Source organism: Apiospora kogelbergensis (assembly GCF_038363985.1).
Source record: "Apiospora kogelbergensis strain CBS 113332 chromosome Unknown utg000002l_segment0_segment0, whole genome shotgun sequence".
NCBI lineage: Eukaryota > Fungi > Ascomycota > Sordariomycetes > Amphisphaeriales > Apiosporaceae > Apiospora > Apiospora kogelbergensis.
In genome coordinates, this window is record NW_027117419.1 from 723,823 (window position 1) to 739,382 (window position 15,560).

At 53.6% G+C, this 15,560-nt stretch overlaps 6 protein-coding genes across 6 annotated transcripts; 2 read left to right on the forward strand and 4 right to left on the reverse strand.

Annotated features, from left to right (window-relative positions):
- Nucleotides 1-697: 697 nt before the first annotated feature.
- Nucleotides 698-1,083, reverse strand: PG998_003110 (uncharacterized protein; the record flags this gene model as incomplete). The annotated part of the gene is made up of 2 exons (XM_066869928.1): nucleotides 698-896; nucleotides 1,037-1,083. 2 exons carry the CDS (start codon nucleotides 1,081-1,083, stop codon nucleotides 698-700), a joined length of 246 nt encoding a protein of 81 aa, XP_066733678.1.
- Nucleotides 1,084-1,875: 792 nt separating this feature from the next.
- Nucleotides 1,876-2,871, forward strand: PG998_003111 (uncharacterized protein; the record flags this gene model as incomplete). Its single annotated transcript, XM_066869929.1, has 3 exons — nucleotides 1,876-2,032; nucleotides 2,096-2,346; nucleotides 2,521-2,871. The coding sequence occupies 3 exons, from the start codon at nucleotides 1,876-1,878 to the stop codon at nucleotides 2,869-2,871; spliced, it is 759 nt and encodes a 252-aa protein (XP_066733679.1).
- Nucleotides 2,872-4,502: 1,631 nt separating this feature from the next.
- PG998_003112 (DNA topoisomerase 2-associated protein p.t1.c1) lies at nucleotides 4,503-7,097 on the forward strand (the record flags this gene model as incomplete). Its single annotated transcript, XM_066869930.1, has 2 exons — nucleotides 4,503-6,742; nucleotides 6,809-7,097. 2 exons carry the CDS (start codon nucleotides 4,503-4,505, stop codon nucleotides 7,095-7,097), a joined length of 2,529 nt encoding a protein of 842 aa, XP_066733680.1.
- A 787-nt stretch (nucleotides 7,098-7,884) lies between these two features.
- PG998_003113 (uncharacterized protein) lies at nucleotides 7,885-9,357 on the reverse strand (the record flags this gene model as incomplete). The annotated part of the gene is made up of 2 exons (XM_066869931.1): nucleotides 7,885-8,628; nucleotides 8,770-9,357. The coding sequence occupies 2 exons, from the start codon at nucleotides 9,355-9,357 to the stop codon at nucleotides 7,885-7,887; spliced, it is 1,332 nt and encodes a 443-aa protein (XP_066733681.1).
- A 1,283-nt stretch (nucleotides 9,358-10,640) lies between these two features.
- Nucleotides 10,641-14,002, reverse strand: PG998_003114 (eukaryotic translation initiation factor 5B; the record flags this gene model as incomplete). The annotated part of the gene is made up of 4 exons (XM_066869932.1): nucleotides 10,641-10,884; nucleotides 10,947-12,913; nucleotides 12,978-13,463; nucleotides 13,535-14,002. The coding sequence occupies 4 exons, from the start codon at nucleotides 14,000-14,002 to the stop codon at nucleotides 10,641-10,643; spliced, it is 3,165 nt and encodes a 1,054-aa protein (XP_066733682.1).
- A 1,064-nt stretch (nucleotides 14,003-15,066) lies between these two features.
- On the reverse strand, nucleotides 15,067-15,528 carry PG998_003115 (thermotolerance protein; the record flags this gene model as incomplete). Its single annotated transcript, XM_066869933.1, has 1 exon — nucleotides 15,067-15,528. One exon carries the CDS (start codon nucleotides 15,526-15,528, stop codon nucleotides 15,067-15,069), a length of 462 nt encoding a protein of 153 aa, XP_066733683.1.
- Nucleotides 15,529-15,560: the final 32 nt, after the last annotated feature.

Consider the following 15,560-nt stretch of genomic DNA (forward strand, 5'->3'; position numbering starts at 1 on the left):
ACTGGGCACTCGGCTTTGAGCGCTTAACCAAGTTGACGCCAAAAGTTGCCGCTCTTGATGGATCAGGCGGGTCAGTGCTATCACAAGGTCCTACTTTTGGTGCGTGGTTTTATCCACGGCATCAAGAAATCTACGAGTACGGTGACTTGCAGAACGTGAGGCAGTATTCCTTTGACACGGTGAGGATGGATATGGAAGATATACAGACGGGAGATGCGGCTTCCTTCGATAGTAAGTAGGCTTATCCAGGTACACTCAGCGATCGAAGTGATGGTTTTGCCGATGCCCACCTCATGCCATGAAGGCGCCGCAAGGATAGAGCCCCCCCCCATCATCCACAGAATGTACGCATCAATTAGCTGGTGGCGCATGATAGCGAATTCGGGGATCGAGCTGAGGCGCTCACGCTGCAGCTTGTTTTGGTCGCGGTCGAATGCCTCGAGTGCCGTTCTAAAGTCCACCTCCTCTAGCCGATGGTTGCTGTCCATCGTGTTGGCTGCCCACAACTGCTCTATCACATTTCTGGTCCCAGCCCTGGCCTCAGCGCCCGAGGCTCTACAGACACATAGTCGGTAGCTGTTGTCGTGAATAGTCAGCGCTGGAACATGCAGGAATAGGAGACGATAAATTGGGCTTACGCTTGGCTGGTGGCGGTGGAGGTATCAGGTCCGCATCGTCGACTGTATCGTCATCGGGCTCAGCGGCCGGCCCCGTCTCCTTGATAGAGGACGACGAAAATGACGACGACGACGATGATAGTGATGACGCCTGCAGTGGCCACGATCACACCAGATTCATTGGCTTTGTCCTCCTTTTCTTCGTTCTTGACGCATATTTCTTCGTCTTCGTTGCCTAGGTAAGTATAAGGGACCTTGACTGCTTCAGGGTGCGTGAGGCTTACATAAATGCTCAACTCAAGTTGAAATACAGTCAGTCAATGGCTCTAAAATTTATATTTATGATCCAAAAGCAGGTATACTCACACCAAGAGGGGAGAGGTGGTGGCAGCGGAGGGGGAGCACGAGGAGGGAATTACCCGTACGAGATCAGCTGGCTGTGTTGATCAACCGTTGAGAACGACATATTGATGCTTGACTCGGATGAGAAGTAGAGGGGTGGAACACTTGCACTTGGGAGAAGGAAGGACCAGATCGGCTGCACAAAACGTTTGGGTAAAGCCGGAGAAGCTTCAACACCAAATGTGCATGTAGGCGTATCGTCTTGAGTACGTTGATCATGCTTTGGGGTGACCGTATGACTGATCTGTTATTGTTCATTGAATTCAATTCTTGTGGTAAGTAACGAATTATACAAAATCACAGGCACAATGTTCCAAGGTAGCCTCCAAAGCCGCAAGTTACCACCCAGAGTCACTCTCAAGGCACGTGGGAAGAAACTTATGAGTTAAACCACATATTGGTAATTTATCAAATTCGCAACTAACAATCTCCCTTTGGGTTCTTTGGACAGCTGCAGTTGTGTTTGAAAATGAGGACGGAAACAAACAGGTCAACGCCAGTTTCCATAACATGTAGTCACCAGTTACATCAAAATAACATATTCGACCCGAGTCTCACTGCCTATGTACAAAAAATAGTTCCTGGCAGGTTCATCTACTATGGGTTCCAAACAAATGCAAAATGACAGGCCGACGTGGTTGCAATCTTGAATGCAACCCGAGACGACAATTTGCCGGATATTCAAAACTGAAAAATAGACTCAACTGTGTGGACAAGAAGCACAGTGTACTCAGTGTTAACGGCAAAGGGTTTGTTCAAGAGCGCGAATAACTACGAGCTGTATGGCGTAAAATACTTATCTCGCTTCCCATATCTAAGCACTTTCGTTGATTTCAACCTCGATGAGATTACCATCATGGGAAAAGGTGGTCACCGAAGTCGATTATTCATGCTGCCAGCATCCCAACATGGCCAACGGGTATCTTCATCACCTGATGAAGATCAACAGCCACCAGACAATGAATCAGGGGAAGAGGAATCTGAAGACGAAGATGACCTTGATTCATTGTCAGGTGTGGTGGTGGGAGCCTTGATAAGCAGACATTGGGCGTGTACACAACAAGTATTCCTTATAGCGAAGTTGGATGCGTTCCAATCCAACTTCTTCAACTTCAACGCCGCAAGAGTCACCGCACTGTTGGTACTCGAGATAAAACTGTTTGGCCAAGTTAAATTCCACTACCTAGTCGTGGCCTCTTGCTGGAAAGTTCCCAGATCGCAGCGCCCGAGCAAGGAGCAAAAAGACGACGCATGCTGCGCCTACATGATCGGGCAGCTGTGTGGCCGTCCAGAAGTGCTGTCCAGCAACTTCAGTACTACAATACAAGTTAGTAAGAATGCAAAAACGCAAGTCGGGGGTTGAAATACACTTCTTATTCCCCTCGCTAAATTCTTCAGTGTGGAAGTATCAACATACCAAGAATAATTTGGAGGTTTTCTAAAATCCGGACAAAACAGGGTTCATTTTGATGAAAATGTATACGATTCTTGTAACAACTAGCTTGAGCTTGTCGAGCGCGGTGTCGCTGACGATGCGACTGGCTCGGGCCTTCGCCCGCACCCGGCGAGTATCCAAACACCATATCACCACGAAGGCGATGATGGTGGTGATGGTGGCGGTGGTGGTGACGAGGCCTACATATGGCACATCGCTATCGAGACTCCAGCAGGCCCCAGTTTCATCCTGACGCTTGAGGAACAGCTACCTGGATGTTCACCAACAGCCGAACTGATCTTGAGGCAATATGGAAGTCTATTGCTTTACAGCGTTCTGTTGTCCGTTGTGATTATAGTTTCTCCGAGGGTGGCTCATCGAAATAATGGTTTCTTTGCTGCCGCGCTTGGGAGCTAGCTAACCTGGTCAGACTGACTGACCTGGTGCGGCGGCGCCGATCTCATGTCGCAGAGCGACAAAAGGGCTGTAGCGACCTCCCTCGCCTTGCTTCGATTCGCTTCTCGATCACAGATCGACCTTGTTCAGTTCGGCCTTGGAATAATAAAAGACCTGTAGTTGAACTCCATCTAGCCGATCTATTCGAGGATCTTCGCTTCTACATTGCCCATGCCGTTTGGTACGTTAGAGCTCTGAGTAGACATTGTATTATGATGGCCTAATTTGTATAATCTTCCCCCAATTCCTTTGGAATTGTTCATTGAATTCAGTTTTATTATGGTAAGAAGGGAAGCATACAAAGTCATGTCAACAGCACTCAAGGCATGCTGGAAGGAGCCTTCGAGTTCAGAAATAGCTGGCAGCTGCGTTTGACAGTGAAGGGCAAAACAAACAGGCCAAAAACGACAGGCTCCATAAACATGTAATTGCCAGTCACATAGATTAATGTAGTTATACACAAACTCTTGATATGCTACACCTAAGCTTTGTGGTGCATAAGTCCAACGTCTTTGCATCATTGGTTCCAGTCCGAGCCCGCGGACCTGGAGCAACAGGCGGAGTGGAATAAATATGGCGCCGAGAGCAACTGCCTACTGTTGCCCAGCTGGACCTAATAAGCTTGAACGGTCTAACCCGAATCGGTTGGCCGGTGCAGCACGAAAGACAGCGACAGCTTTTGTGCCAGCAGCAAGCCCGCAGCCTGCCAGGACAGTCTGGGCCTCAGACCCAGGGAAATCAATCATCATCATCAACCGTGCGCAGATCAACCACGCGCGCCCTGGTTCTTGACCACCACCACCACCCGTTTTCCCTCATCGACTTGGCCTGAGCCACGGAGCTTCATTCCTTGGTTCTGGTGCGGTAGAGAGTCTACCTCTTCAACCCCGACTGACTGCCCTTCGAGTGACGCTATCGAGCTGTGACTGACGGCTAGATTATCGTCGATATTCTTCCAACTTGGCATATCGTCGCATCATGATCCAGCATCCCAACAGCGTGGAAATACAATATATTCTTGGTTCATTTTAGCTGTAAGTACAAGACAAGATCTATTGCCTCATTCGAGTTCTTCTTCCTCCTTGTCTCTGAAAGGCGCAATGCTTGTTGCAAGCTGCAAGTGCGCCTTCCATCGTCAATGTCAACAACCCCGGGCAAGCTGCCCCACGTTGAGCACACACTCCGCTCCCTCCCACCAAGCTTCTATCACCACATATTCCTCCCCCCTCAGGGTCGATGACCATATTGAACGTAGTCGTCACAATATTCTGCCAACGTCTACAGAACTATAAGAAGTTATCTGTGCCCGCCATTGAGGGTTCCCTTTGGCTCTGCATGCCGGAGATATCCAGTTCTCCGCATCACTTATTTTTTCCCTGAGCGAAACCCAGAAACCCAGATACCTTCCCTTTCCGAACCTTACTTTATATTGCCAACGTCTCACAAATTATTTTACTATCTTGCCCACATAGCTGGCCTTTTCTTATCACATACTAAACCTATTGCCCAGATCTTGCTGTCTTTCTGATTCTCTCGCAATCTTGCGTGGCGTACAATCTTCCGCTGGAACATAGTTCTTAAGCGCCGCCATCATGGCCGGTCATAACCCATCGGCACCTGGCTTCAGCCAGACGTACGACCCGTTTGCCGATCTGTCCAAGTTCGACAACGATCTCGAAGCGCTGAACTACGAGGATACCTACGATGGCTTAGGCGATCAGCTTGACGAGACGGATGACGCTTTCAACGATGACACCTTCGGCGATGGAGGCAACGTGGGCAGTTCGCAAGGAGGAGTAGGCAAGGATTTTGACTTCTTCGGCGCCACTGCCAAGGTTTCGAATGCTTTCGAGGAGGAACAAATGCGATACCAACGTCATCCCGCGCCCAAGATGCCCGCTGCTCCCCAGCACGAGGCCTACATGGGCTATGCCCAAAATGCTTATACGCAACCCAAGCCTGTTCGAAGTGGCTATGAGAAGTATCGCGATGCTGAGCCAACGGCCGATCTTCAGATCGACGCTTCCATCTGGGGCACAGCACCCAAGAAGCCAGCCACGCCTGCGGCCGCTGGATACCCCTCACCGCAGCCCGCCAGCCGTAAAGTCATGAGCCTGGAAGAGGTGGAAGCAGCTATGCGTGCCCAAGCGGCTGGCAAAACGCCTGTTCCCAACTCTCCCTACATGCATCCTCCTCCGCCGCAGCAGCAACAGCAGCAGCAGCCTCAGTATCCCCGCCAGGAGCATGTCGACTACCGATTCCAGCAGCCTGATGTTCCTATGCAACCCTTCTTGCAGCCTCACGATGGTCGATTTGGCTCCCCTGCTGAGGCCCATCAGGGACAACCTCAGGGTGGCAGTGGACCTCACGGCCATCCTGTGACCATCTTGCAGCGACCGACATCCCAGCACATCCCCAATGTCCCTAGCCCCCTGTCTCATCAACATCAGCAATATCCTCAGCCACCACAACCACAGCAGCAGCAGCAGCAGCAACAAAAGCAGCAGCATCAACAGCCTGGAATGTCGGCTCCTACTCAGATCCTGCAGAACCCGGCCCGTATGTCTGGAGATTCTCCACGTATGGGAGGCCAGGCGCACCGCCAGCAGAACTCGTATGGGCGTGGCCAGCAGCAGCCGGTCATCACTCATCCTGGTCAGCTCTCTGGTTTGTCGGACAACGAGAAAGCTGCTTTCCTCGAGGCTGAAGCACGACGCGCCAAGCGCAATCACAAAATATTTGTCCTTAGTAAGGATAACGGTTTGATGACTCCTCATGACAAGAACTTCATCACGAGAATTCAGCTCCAGCAACTTGTATCGGCCACCGGCGACCCCGGCGAGTACGGCACTGATGCATCCCTTGTCGAGGACTTCTATTACCAAGTTCACAGCTCCCTACGAGCAGGACGGCCCAACCCCAATCAGCCGCTTAACAACTTTGCCCAAACCTATCTCTTCCAGACTGGCAACCGCCATGGCAATATGAGACGTGGCCGTGGCCCCGAGAACCATATGCAAAGGATGGAGCAACAGGTTCAGCGCGCTGTAGAGGCTGCCAAGAACAAGCCCAAGAACAAGCAGCTTGTCATCGAAGGTAGTCTTGGCAAGATCTCTTTCAGCAACGCAAAGACGCCCAAGCCCTTGCTCAACATTAAGCGTACTGATAGCGGCAACGACGCTCACCGACCCGGTAGTGCCCATCGTGCCCATAGCTCCAACATTGGCGACCGCAAGGTGACGCTTCGGGCCATTGAGGACGTCTACTCGACTCTGATGAAGATGGAGGACCACGAGCGCACTATGCCGCCGCCCGAGGATGAGGCACACAAGGAGTGGCAAGGTATTGCTGAAAAGCTCAACGAGCGTCTCTGGAATGCTCTTAAGGTTCACGAGCCGGTTGGTGGCAGCGTTATGCACCCCTTTATCATGTTCCTGTCTTACCCCAAGGGTAAGAAGGCCATTCCGCGTGTCTTCCGCCAGCTCAGCCACACGCAGCGCACCACCATTTTGACTATGATTGTTGTCCACTTGGACCAGCTCGATGTTGTCCATGGCGCGCAGGTCCAGACCGGCGAGCCCATCAACATGTCGGCTGCTATGCGCGAGAGCATTGAAACGTTCTCGATGGCCGTCATGCCGTCCCTGTTCAACCTGCTGAATGAGACTGAACTCCACATCGTTAGTGGCGTACTGGGCATTATCACTCAGCGAGTCAACATTGATTCTATCGCTAGAACCCGCATTGGTATCTCTGTGTTGACTATGATCTTGAGCCGTGCCGAGATCATCAAGGAATCTGGTCTGGCGAACGAGCAATCTTGGCAACAGTGGTAAGTACCAAATCTGATACTTACAACGAAATTGAAATTAGGATAACATTACTAACAATCCATTAGGGTCGTCGAGTTCAACAGGTTCTTCAACCACCTAGAGCCTACCCTTCCTCACATCTTCCCTGGCACCGTCACTTCTGGAGAGGATGTCTACGTATGGCAGTTCCTTGCCGCCATCGGAATCGGTGCTAGTCCCGATGAGCAGCAACGTCTTGTCATTGCCGTCAAGGACCGCGTCATGGACACCGTGGCGCTTTCCAAAACGCTGCCGTCGGAGATGGCCAAGCAACGACTTGACAACGTCAATCTGTTCATGCGGTCTATTGGTCTCGATGTCGAGCTTCTGAAATAAGTCAAGTGCGGCACACCTCACCACCGCTGCTGTTGTGGACTACTCCTGAAGTTGGACAGGGGGAAGCTTATACAAAATACGTTGGCTATATTACGTCTCGATAGTAGTGCGTGTTAGCCATAGCGCTACGTCTGGATTGGCGGCGGAATGTCGCAAGCGATGCGCAAGCCAGACGCTGGCCCTCTGATTTCTACGGAGATCTAGAGAAATAGCGTTGACATTACATTATTACCCACACAGGCTAAAGCCAGGAGATTGGTCGAGTCGCCCGTGGAAACCTACTGTCGTCGTAGGCACAGTCTTGACCGAAGCCCGCTGCACATACAGTCGGACCCTTTTGGCCAAGCGACATCTTGCTGCTTTGGGCGAATCCTCACCTATGTTATAAGGAGGCGAGGTCGCCTATGAGACAGCGAGATCGTTCAGTTACATCTTGTTAGATTAGAGTACCGTTATTATAGCACTTCTTTCTATGAAAACCATAGGGAAGAGGACCCGGCAAAATTCATGAATATATTGATTGCGAAATACGTCGCCAAGGGTAAAAGCCTCCCTCGGGGCTGGGAATCCACCTCTTCTTTTTATTTGCCTCCGGTGAAGAGAACGCCTGTAGAATGCTACATGGAAAAAGAACGCCAGGCCAATGCATACCAAATGCCACTCCAGGCATCAATCGTATCTCGGAAGCGGGACGTGCCCACCTCCTATTTTCTTTTCGTCCCTTTTTTGATTATGGATTCGTAGTCAGGACCATGGGGTCGTCGTATCAACCGTCTCGCGCCCCGAATCACTTCTTCGCGCCCCTCGGTGCCGCCGCCGGCTTGCCCCGGCCCCTGGCAGCTGACGATGCCGAAGCCGAAGCCCCTGCCGCCGCGGAACCGGCAGCAGGTCCTCGAGCCGCGGGCACCCGCCGCACCCCGGCCGCGGACGGCTCGGCGTCTTCTTCCTTCTTGAGGACGAGGGCCTCCTCTTCGGCCTTGATGCCCGGCAGCACCGTCGAGCCGTAGCCCTCGAGGACGCCGACGCGGTCCTTGCCTGCCACGGCGTGCAGGAAGTCGTCCTCGCCCCACTTGACGCCCAGCTGGAGCTTCTGCTGCGCGGCCGCGATGGCGGCGCTCTCGGCCGCCTTGCCCTTGCCCTTGTTCTTGGTAGTGTCGTTCTTGGTGTCGGCGGCGCCGTCGTCCTCGGCCTCGAGCGCGGGCGCGTAGTGCAGCGTCTTGTTGTAGAGCTCCCAGGCGGCGTCCTCCTCCTCGCCGACGTACTTGAGCTTCTGCCAGCCCTCCATCTGCACGTTGCGCAGGCGGTCCGTCATGGTCTCGGTCGTCGTCTCCTCGCCGCTCGTGTTCTTGATGGTCATCTGGATGGCCTTGGGCGCGCTCGGGTTCGCCGCCGCCGCCTGTTCCTTGGCCAGGCCGGCGTTGGCGCGCTCGCGGGCCTGGGCCAGCTGCTTCTGCTCCGTGTCGGCGTCGAGGTGGTGCAGCTGGGGGGCGCAGCTGGATCTCGGAGGTGGCGGGGGTGAGATGGAGGTTGTCTAGTGGTATTGCGCGTGTTAGTCAGTCCAATTGCTTTCTCTCAGAGTCCTGGCTTGGATTCCTCTTCGTATGAGTGGTGTTCGTAGTAGACTGTGCGTTTGTGTGCGAGCGTAGTACTCACCTCCCTTAAAGACGCCCACCAACCACCGACAGTCGTTCTTAGCATTCCGCCCATCACCGTCGGTGATCATACCGCCGAGGGTCTGGGTGCGCAAGACCTGGTCGCGGCGCACCGCCTCGCCCCAGTCGTAGATGTCGCGATCGTCGTCGCGGCGGCGGCCTCCGCGCGGGGCGGGCACGCCGACACCAAAACCGCCCGCGAGGCCGTGGCTGCCGCCGCTCTTGCCGGCCATGGAGCGGGACAGCGTCTGGCCCCAGCGTATGCCCTTGTCCTTGTCGTAGCTGGCGGCCGAGTAGTCGAGCGGCACGTCCACCTCCAGCATGCCCTGCACGGGCTTGATGCGCACCTCGTGCAGGCTGCTGTACGCCTCGCGCAACGGGCCCTGCTTGTTCGGGTGCTGCAGGATCAGCAGCTTGCGCGTCGACTCGGGCTCCGGGTTCAGGTACACGTTGTACGAGGCCACGATGGGGTCCGGGTCGTTGGGGTCGAAGGGCGGCTCCTCTTTGCGGTTGCCCTGCGCGCTGCTGCTGCCGGCGGCGGCGGCGTCGGTGATAGCGGCGCCGGTGGGCTCGACCTCGACGGGAGGGGTGTCGTCGTCAATGTCCATTGTGCCGAGTGTGAGGGAGAGTGAGGGATCGGGGTGGGTGAGACCAAAAATGAGGAGAAAGCGAGAGACGACTGATTGCAAGAATATTGACTCAAAGGTGACTAGAGTGACTGACTGACTGGCTGGAGGTTCTTCAGTAGATCTTGAGGGGTGCTAACGACGGAAGCTACAATTCTGAAAATTTAGTGGGGCATTGAAGCTTATCGGTCGCAACGTCAACGTGGGGGTTTGTCGGTCAACAGCAGCGCCGGGAATGTCAAGAACTACCTTCTCCCTCGTGGTATCTGTAGCCGTTCCATAGTGGGAATTGCCAGTTCCCAAATTCAGTCGCATCATGTTCCTCTCCCGTCCTTCTTCCCAAAGAGAAGAAGTCGCATTGTGCGGAAGGCAAAGTAATTCAATGATCAATGATATCGGATGTTGGTATACAATGAAGTGCAAACGCTGGGAGCCAATTTTGCAATATAGAGCGCCGTAAGTGTCTCATTATCAACATCGAATAACGATTATGGGGATGTGGTCTAGTGGTATGACGTTTCCTTAGCATGCGCTGCTCGACGCCTCAACGGATGTCACAGACGGCATGGAAAAGGTTCTGGGTTCGATTCCCAGCCTCTCCACGTATTTTTGCCTTTTTGATCCCCAGAAGCCAGACGGAGGGGGACGAACCTATCCTTTTATTGTGTTCTGACTGTTATCTTCATTAGCCAATTCGTTTTGATTCGGGTTTTCGCATCAACATAAGTCATCTGTGCTACTTTATACACAGTTCGGGTGATATAAGAAAGACCGAATTAAGGTCCTCTCGCATTATTGTGGCACCCAGCTCTCAGCCAATCTCTCACTTTGTCTGGAAGCAACTGCCCTGCTAGCTTAAACAAGAAAGAAACATTTAATCTGAACAGCAAGAGGAAGCGCACGATAGAGTAAAGAGAAGCGTATTCTGACCCTATCAATAAAATGGTTAAGCCGAACGCCTAGAAACGGAAAAACGATGAAGCTCTTTTTGGGGAACCCCTAGACTCGTGCCGCCACCTCGAGGCAATCAAGGGAGGGAAGAGTCAAAAATTACAAAAGTACGATGCAGCTTTTTCAGTCATTCCGTCATGCCCTTCTTAAAAACCGTGTTTCGTACAGTACACGACATGTCTTCTCGATTTTGCTGTCTTCAACAGTAGATCGTTTCCTCTCTCCTAGCCAATCTACCCAGTCGAGCAATTGCAAGTCTTTTGAGGGTGCTAAGCTTCGTTCTCGAGATTCCTGCTAACAACAAACCGACCAATTTAGAGGTCGAACAACGGCTTCAGCTTGATAATCAGCTGCCAGTCGTCGTTGGTCATGTCCTTGCGGTAGAACTCCTTGAGCGTGTCGATACTCTTACGCGAGATCATACTGTAGAGTTGGTCGTCCTCCTCCAGCTGGCGACCGTAGGTGGGCTGGGAGCTGCCCATCTCGATCTTGACGGCCACCGAGGGCTGGCCCTTTTTACACACCGGGATTTGCTTGTGCTCTCTCTCGATACTCGTTCTATAGTCCACCTGTTAGTACTTGCAGATTCTCCGGGTTGGTGGGGATTACTTACACTCTACCCATGCCAATGATTTCCTTCTGGCCTGCCGAGTTGGTCTTGACCGCCGCGATAGGAGTGTTGACTCCGGAGGCTACCCTCAATCACGTCGACACCGATGACGATGGGGCCAGTCTTGTTGAAAACAGCGACGGGCTTGAGCACACAGGGGAAGACAGCAAGCATCTTGGATTCCTCCTTCTTCTTGGTCAGCTGCTCGTCCATGTGCTTGGTGAAGTTGTCAAACAGATGGTAGATAATGTCGGCCGTGAAGATCTTGATGCCTTGCTCCTCGGCATAGGCCATAGCTTCCTTGTCAACCTTGACATCGAAGCAGAGCATGACGGCGTAGTCGGGCGTCTTCTCCAACATAGTACCACACTGCATCACGTCGCGCTTGTACACGGGACCGATACCGACGTTGGCGACGGGGATCTTGCATTCCTTCAAGAAATCGAGCAGCGCTTCGAGAGAACCCAGAGTCGAGGCCTGCACGGTAACACCGCGTCCGGACTTCTCGACTCGGCTGAAAAGCTTGTTGAGATCACCCTCGACCTCATCAGCCAGATCGTCCTCGTCGTCATCGGGGCCGACGACCAGCAGTCGGGAACCGGCAATAGCGCCCTCAAGACCAGGGGCACTGATCTTGACACCCATAGCAGCCTTGACCTCCTTGTTATGCACATACGCTGACTTGACGCGCAGTTCCTTGAGGGGAGCCGGTGTCAGAAGGGCTCGGATATTTGTTACGATGGCGCCTTCTGTACCACAGACGACTATCCTGTCACTCTCACGGAGAATACCGTTGGAAAGAATGACATCGATAGTCATACCGAAACCTTCAATAGCCTTGACTTCAAGGACGGTGGCCTGGACCTCGGACAGGTACATCAGAGAGCCGACCATGCGTTCCTGGGTCAGCTGGAGAATGAGCTTCAGCATGTCAGGGATACCCTCTCCGGTGTGCGCCGAGGTGGGAATCAGCGAGACGAATTTGGCCATCGACTTGTTCTCGTAGTAGAGCTCCGAGTTGAAACCCTGCTCGGCAAAGGCGACCTTGGTCTGCTCGAGACGGTTCTTGAACTCGTTTTGTACGCCCTTGTTCTGAAGCGCCAAACTCTCCTGGAAGCCGTTGTTGTCGACCTTCTTCCAGCCGTACAGACGATCGATCTTGTTCAGCGCGACGACGAAAGGCGTCTTGCGGTCACGCAGCAGCTTCATGGACTCAAGAGTCTGAGGCTCGAGACCGTGCATGATATCGACGACCAGAATGGCAATGTTACAGAGCGAGGAACCACGGGACCGCAGGTTGGAGAAAGACTCGTGACCAGGGGTATCGATGATAAGCAGACCGGGGACCTTGAACTCGAACGAGTTATCGCGGTTGACGACCTGTGTTTTTTGCTTGATGGCATCGACGGGGAAGTAGGTAGCACCAATCTGCTGAGTGATACCACCGGCTTCGCCTTCCTGGACGTTGGTCTGTCGGATCTTGTCCAGCAGCTTCGTCTTACCGGTATCGACGTGACCCAGAATACAGCAAATAGGGGATCGGAGGTTGTCTGCCGAACGAGCGGCCATGGCGACTTGGTGGGCCTTCTCTCGCCTCTCGGCAGCCTCCTTCTTTCTTTGGGCCTCGGCTGCTTGTCTAGCTGTCTGCTCTTCGTCTTCGGATTCGGATTCGGACTCCGACTCCGACTCGGATTCTTCTGGCTTCGGCCTTGACGGGAGAGATTTCTCGGCCTCTCCCTTCTTCTCTCCTTCCTCGTCAGAGTCGGCGTCCCAGCTGTCCTTAACATCCTCGTCGGAAGCGGCGGCTGCCTCCCAGTCGTCCTCCAGGTCACTATCCTGTTTCGCGGCAGCAGCCTTGGCGGCGGCCTCCTTTTCTGCGGCCTCCTTGGCGGCCTTCTCCTCGGCTTCCTTGGCGGCGGCTTCAGCCTGCTGGCGGGCACGCTCAGCAGCTTCGGCCAGGGCTTTGTCTTCGTCAACCTGGGAGCGAGTGTCAGTACCATAGCCGAACAAAGGGTGTCGTATCGCCTGCAAAGAAGCATACCTTCTTGCCACGCTTCCGGGTGTCGGCTGTCTTCTTCTTCTTGTCGGCTGCGTCTGCGTCTTGCGGGCCCACCTTGATTCCGGCCGCGAGCATTTGCTGCAGCTTGCGCTCGTTGCGGGCCTTCTCCTCCTTTTGTGCCTTGGTCAAGAACTTGCCCTCCTTCTTGAGCTGCTCGATTCTCTCCTTCTCCTTCTGCTTCTTGCGGGCACGCTCCTCCTCGCGACGCTTCTCTTCCTCGGCGTCGCGCTGCTCTTCCGCCGCGATGCGAGCCTTCTCTTCGGCGGCATGCTTCTCAGCCTCCTCGCGTTGCCTCTTCAGGTCCTCCTGCTGCTTCTGGAGAGCGGCAAGGTGCGGCGGGAGCTTCTTGCCCTTCTTGCCGGCGGCGGAAGCAGCGGCTGCCGGCTCGGCCTCCTCCTTCTTCTCCTCCACGACAGGCTTCGCGGCTTCGGCCTTGGGGGCGGGAGCAGTCTTCTTCTTCAACGCAGCCTAGGTTCACATTGTGTGAGTTCGACGTTCATCCTCACAGAGAGAGGCACCGGCATGTGGGAGCTTCTTACCTGTTCCTTCTTTCGCTGCTTCTCGCGCTCCTTCTTCAGCTTCTCCTTCTCGGCCTTGGTGAGCATGCGGCCATCCTCGCCGACGTCATCGGCGTTTGCCGCGGCCTTGGCGGGTTGCTGCTTGCCACCTTTTCCGCCCTTGCCCTTCTTCTCGGGAAGGGCGAACTCGTCGTCGGCGTTGGCCTCGACGGGGGCCTTGGCGGTCAGGTCCTCGATGGGTTCGGAGGCCTTGTTAGCGTCGGGGTCGACGAAGTCTTCGGAAAGGCCCTTCTTCTTCCGCTTTTCGCGGTTCTTGCGCATCATGGCCATCAGACCGGTCGCAGGGGCTTCGTCATCCTCTTCTCCGGCAGCGGCAGTCTCGGGTTCGGCCGGGGGTGCGGCATCACCGTTGGCGGGGGCGATGGACTCGCCGAGCTCGTCCTCCCAATTGTCGGCGGCCTTGCCCTTCTTTCCCTTCTTAGGCGGCATGTTGAGGATGGGCTGGTTTGATGATGTGAGAACCAAATCCAAATCCAAATCCAAGCAAAAAGGCCAACCGTTCAGTAAAAGAATGAGGTTGGGCGACACACTCGAATAAATTCAAGATATGTCAAGTGTTAGCAGGAAAGTAAAGAAAACCAGCTAAGGATCCAATCTGGATTCTTCCTTGGTCGAGAGAGGTCTCGATGTGAAGTGGAAAATGTGGGGGTGACGGAGGTTTCCAAGGCCTGCCGAAGGCACTGAAGGCAAGTACTGTAAGTAAGTACTGGAAGCTAGGACGACGTATGCAGGAGCTACTACGGCTTATGTATTATTGCTGTGGTGTGTATGTATTATACGAACAGGCAAAGCACCGAGTTGCACATGCAATAGAGGAGGCAGAGCAGCAATGCAATGCAATGTACGGAGTATGCGTTATTCATCTATTCTACTTTGTACTCCGTGCAGAGACATGGAGCAGTTTATCACCCCCTCAACGAATCTTTTCTCATGGAACGCACAGTGAATGCCACATCCATCACCAAACAGCTTCCATATCCCGAGCATCAACAGACTGTCGTGGGTGGCATGGCGGGGTAACAGCACCAAAGATCAAAAAAAGCATCCACTGGTAAACCCCTCGGTAACACAACACACCTTTGCATTTTCCAATTTTGTGGGAGGATGGTCTGTGCGTTCTACCGCCTCAAAAGCCCTCTCGCTCTTGCATCTGGGCCAGACATCGAGGATTACGTTATGCACATAACCACCACGTACGAGTCGACTTCATCTGTGGCATTTCCCACTCTTGCATAAATAAACCAGTTTTTTGTGAAAGATGTAGCATGCAAGGTAGCGAGACTGGGACCGAATATATTTGGCCCTCACCACCCGGGCGTCTATCGTCTCTGGGGAGCCATACAGACCCCGTGTAACTTTAAACCACATGCCTCTCAAACTATGTCTTCTAGAGAATCAAATATCCAGGGCTGAAACTCGGGTTTCTTTTTGACGCCCACGCTTGAGATGAGATGTCCGGTCACGCTGTGTGCGTGTCCTATCATTCCTTGTGCCTAGAAGACGGGCGCCAGGTAATACCGCAGGACAGCATACCCAAGCTCGAAATACAGCCTACTAGAGGTTGACTTGGAGAAGTTCTTGACATACCAGCCAGCATCCAGCGCTGTGAGAAGCTCTCTGAAACGATAATAGTGACCTGGATCCGCCATCAGCTCCTCCAGGGCTCGTTTCTCGTAGCAGCGCTGTAATATATCACCATCCACCTGGCGCTCTTTGAGGGAATCGCTTCGTGGCTCTGGACTCAGCCATTCATCATCTTCATCAGCTCCTTCGCCTTCCGTCTCTTCACAAAAGAACGGGCAAATGATCGGAGACTGCAACGCCAGGTTGTGAATGAACCTTAGAAGCCGCCACGCTTCCATGCGGAGAAGGGTGAAGTGCTGCATGGACCCGTCAATGCCAAGACCAATGATGTCCGCATCGTCGCCGCTGTTGCGGATACGGCCATATTGCATGGTGCGTGTGTATTGCTGCCACTGTGGCCTGG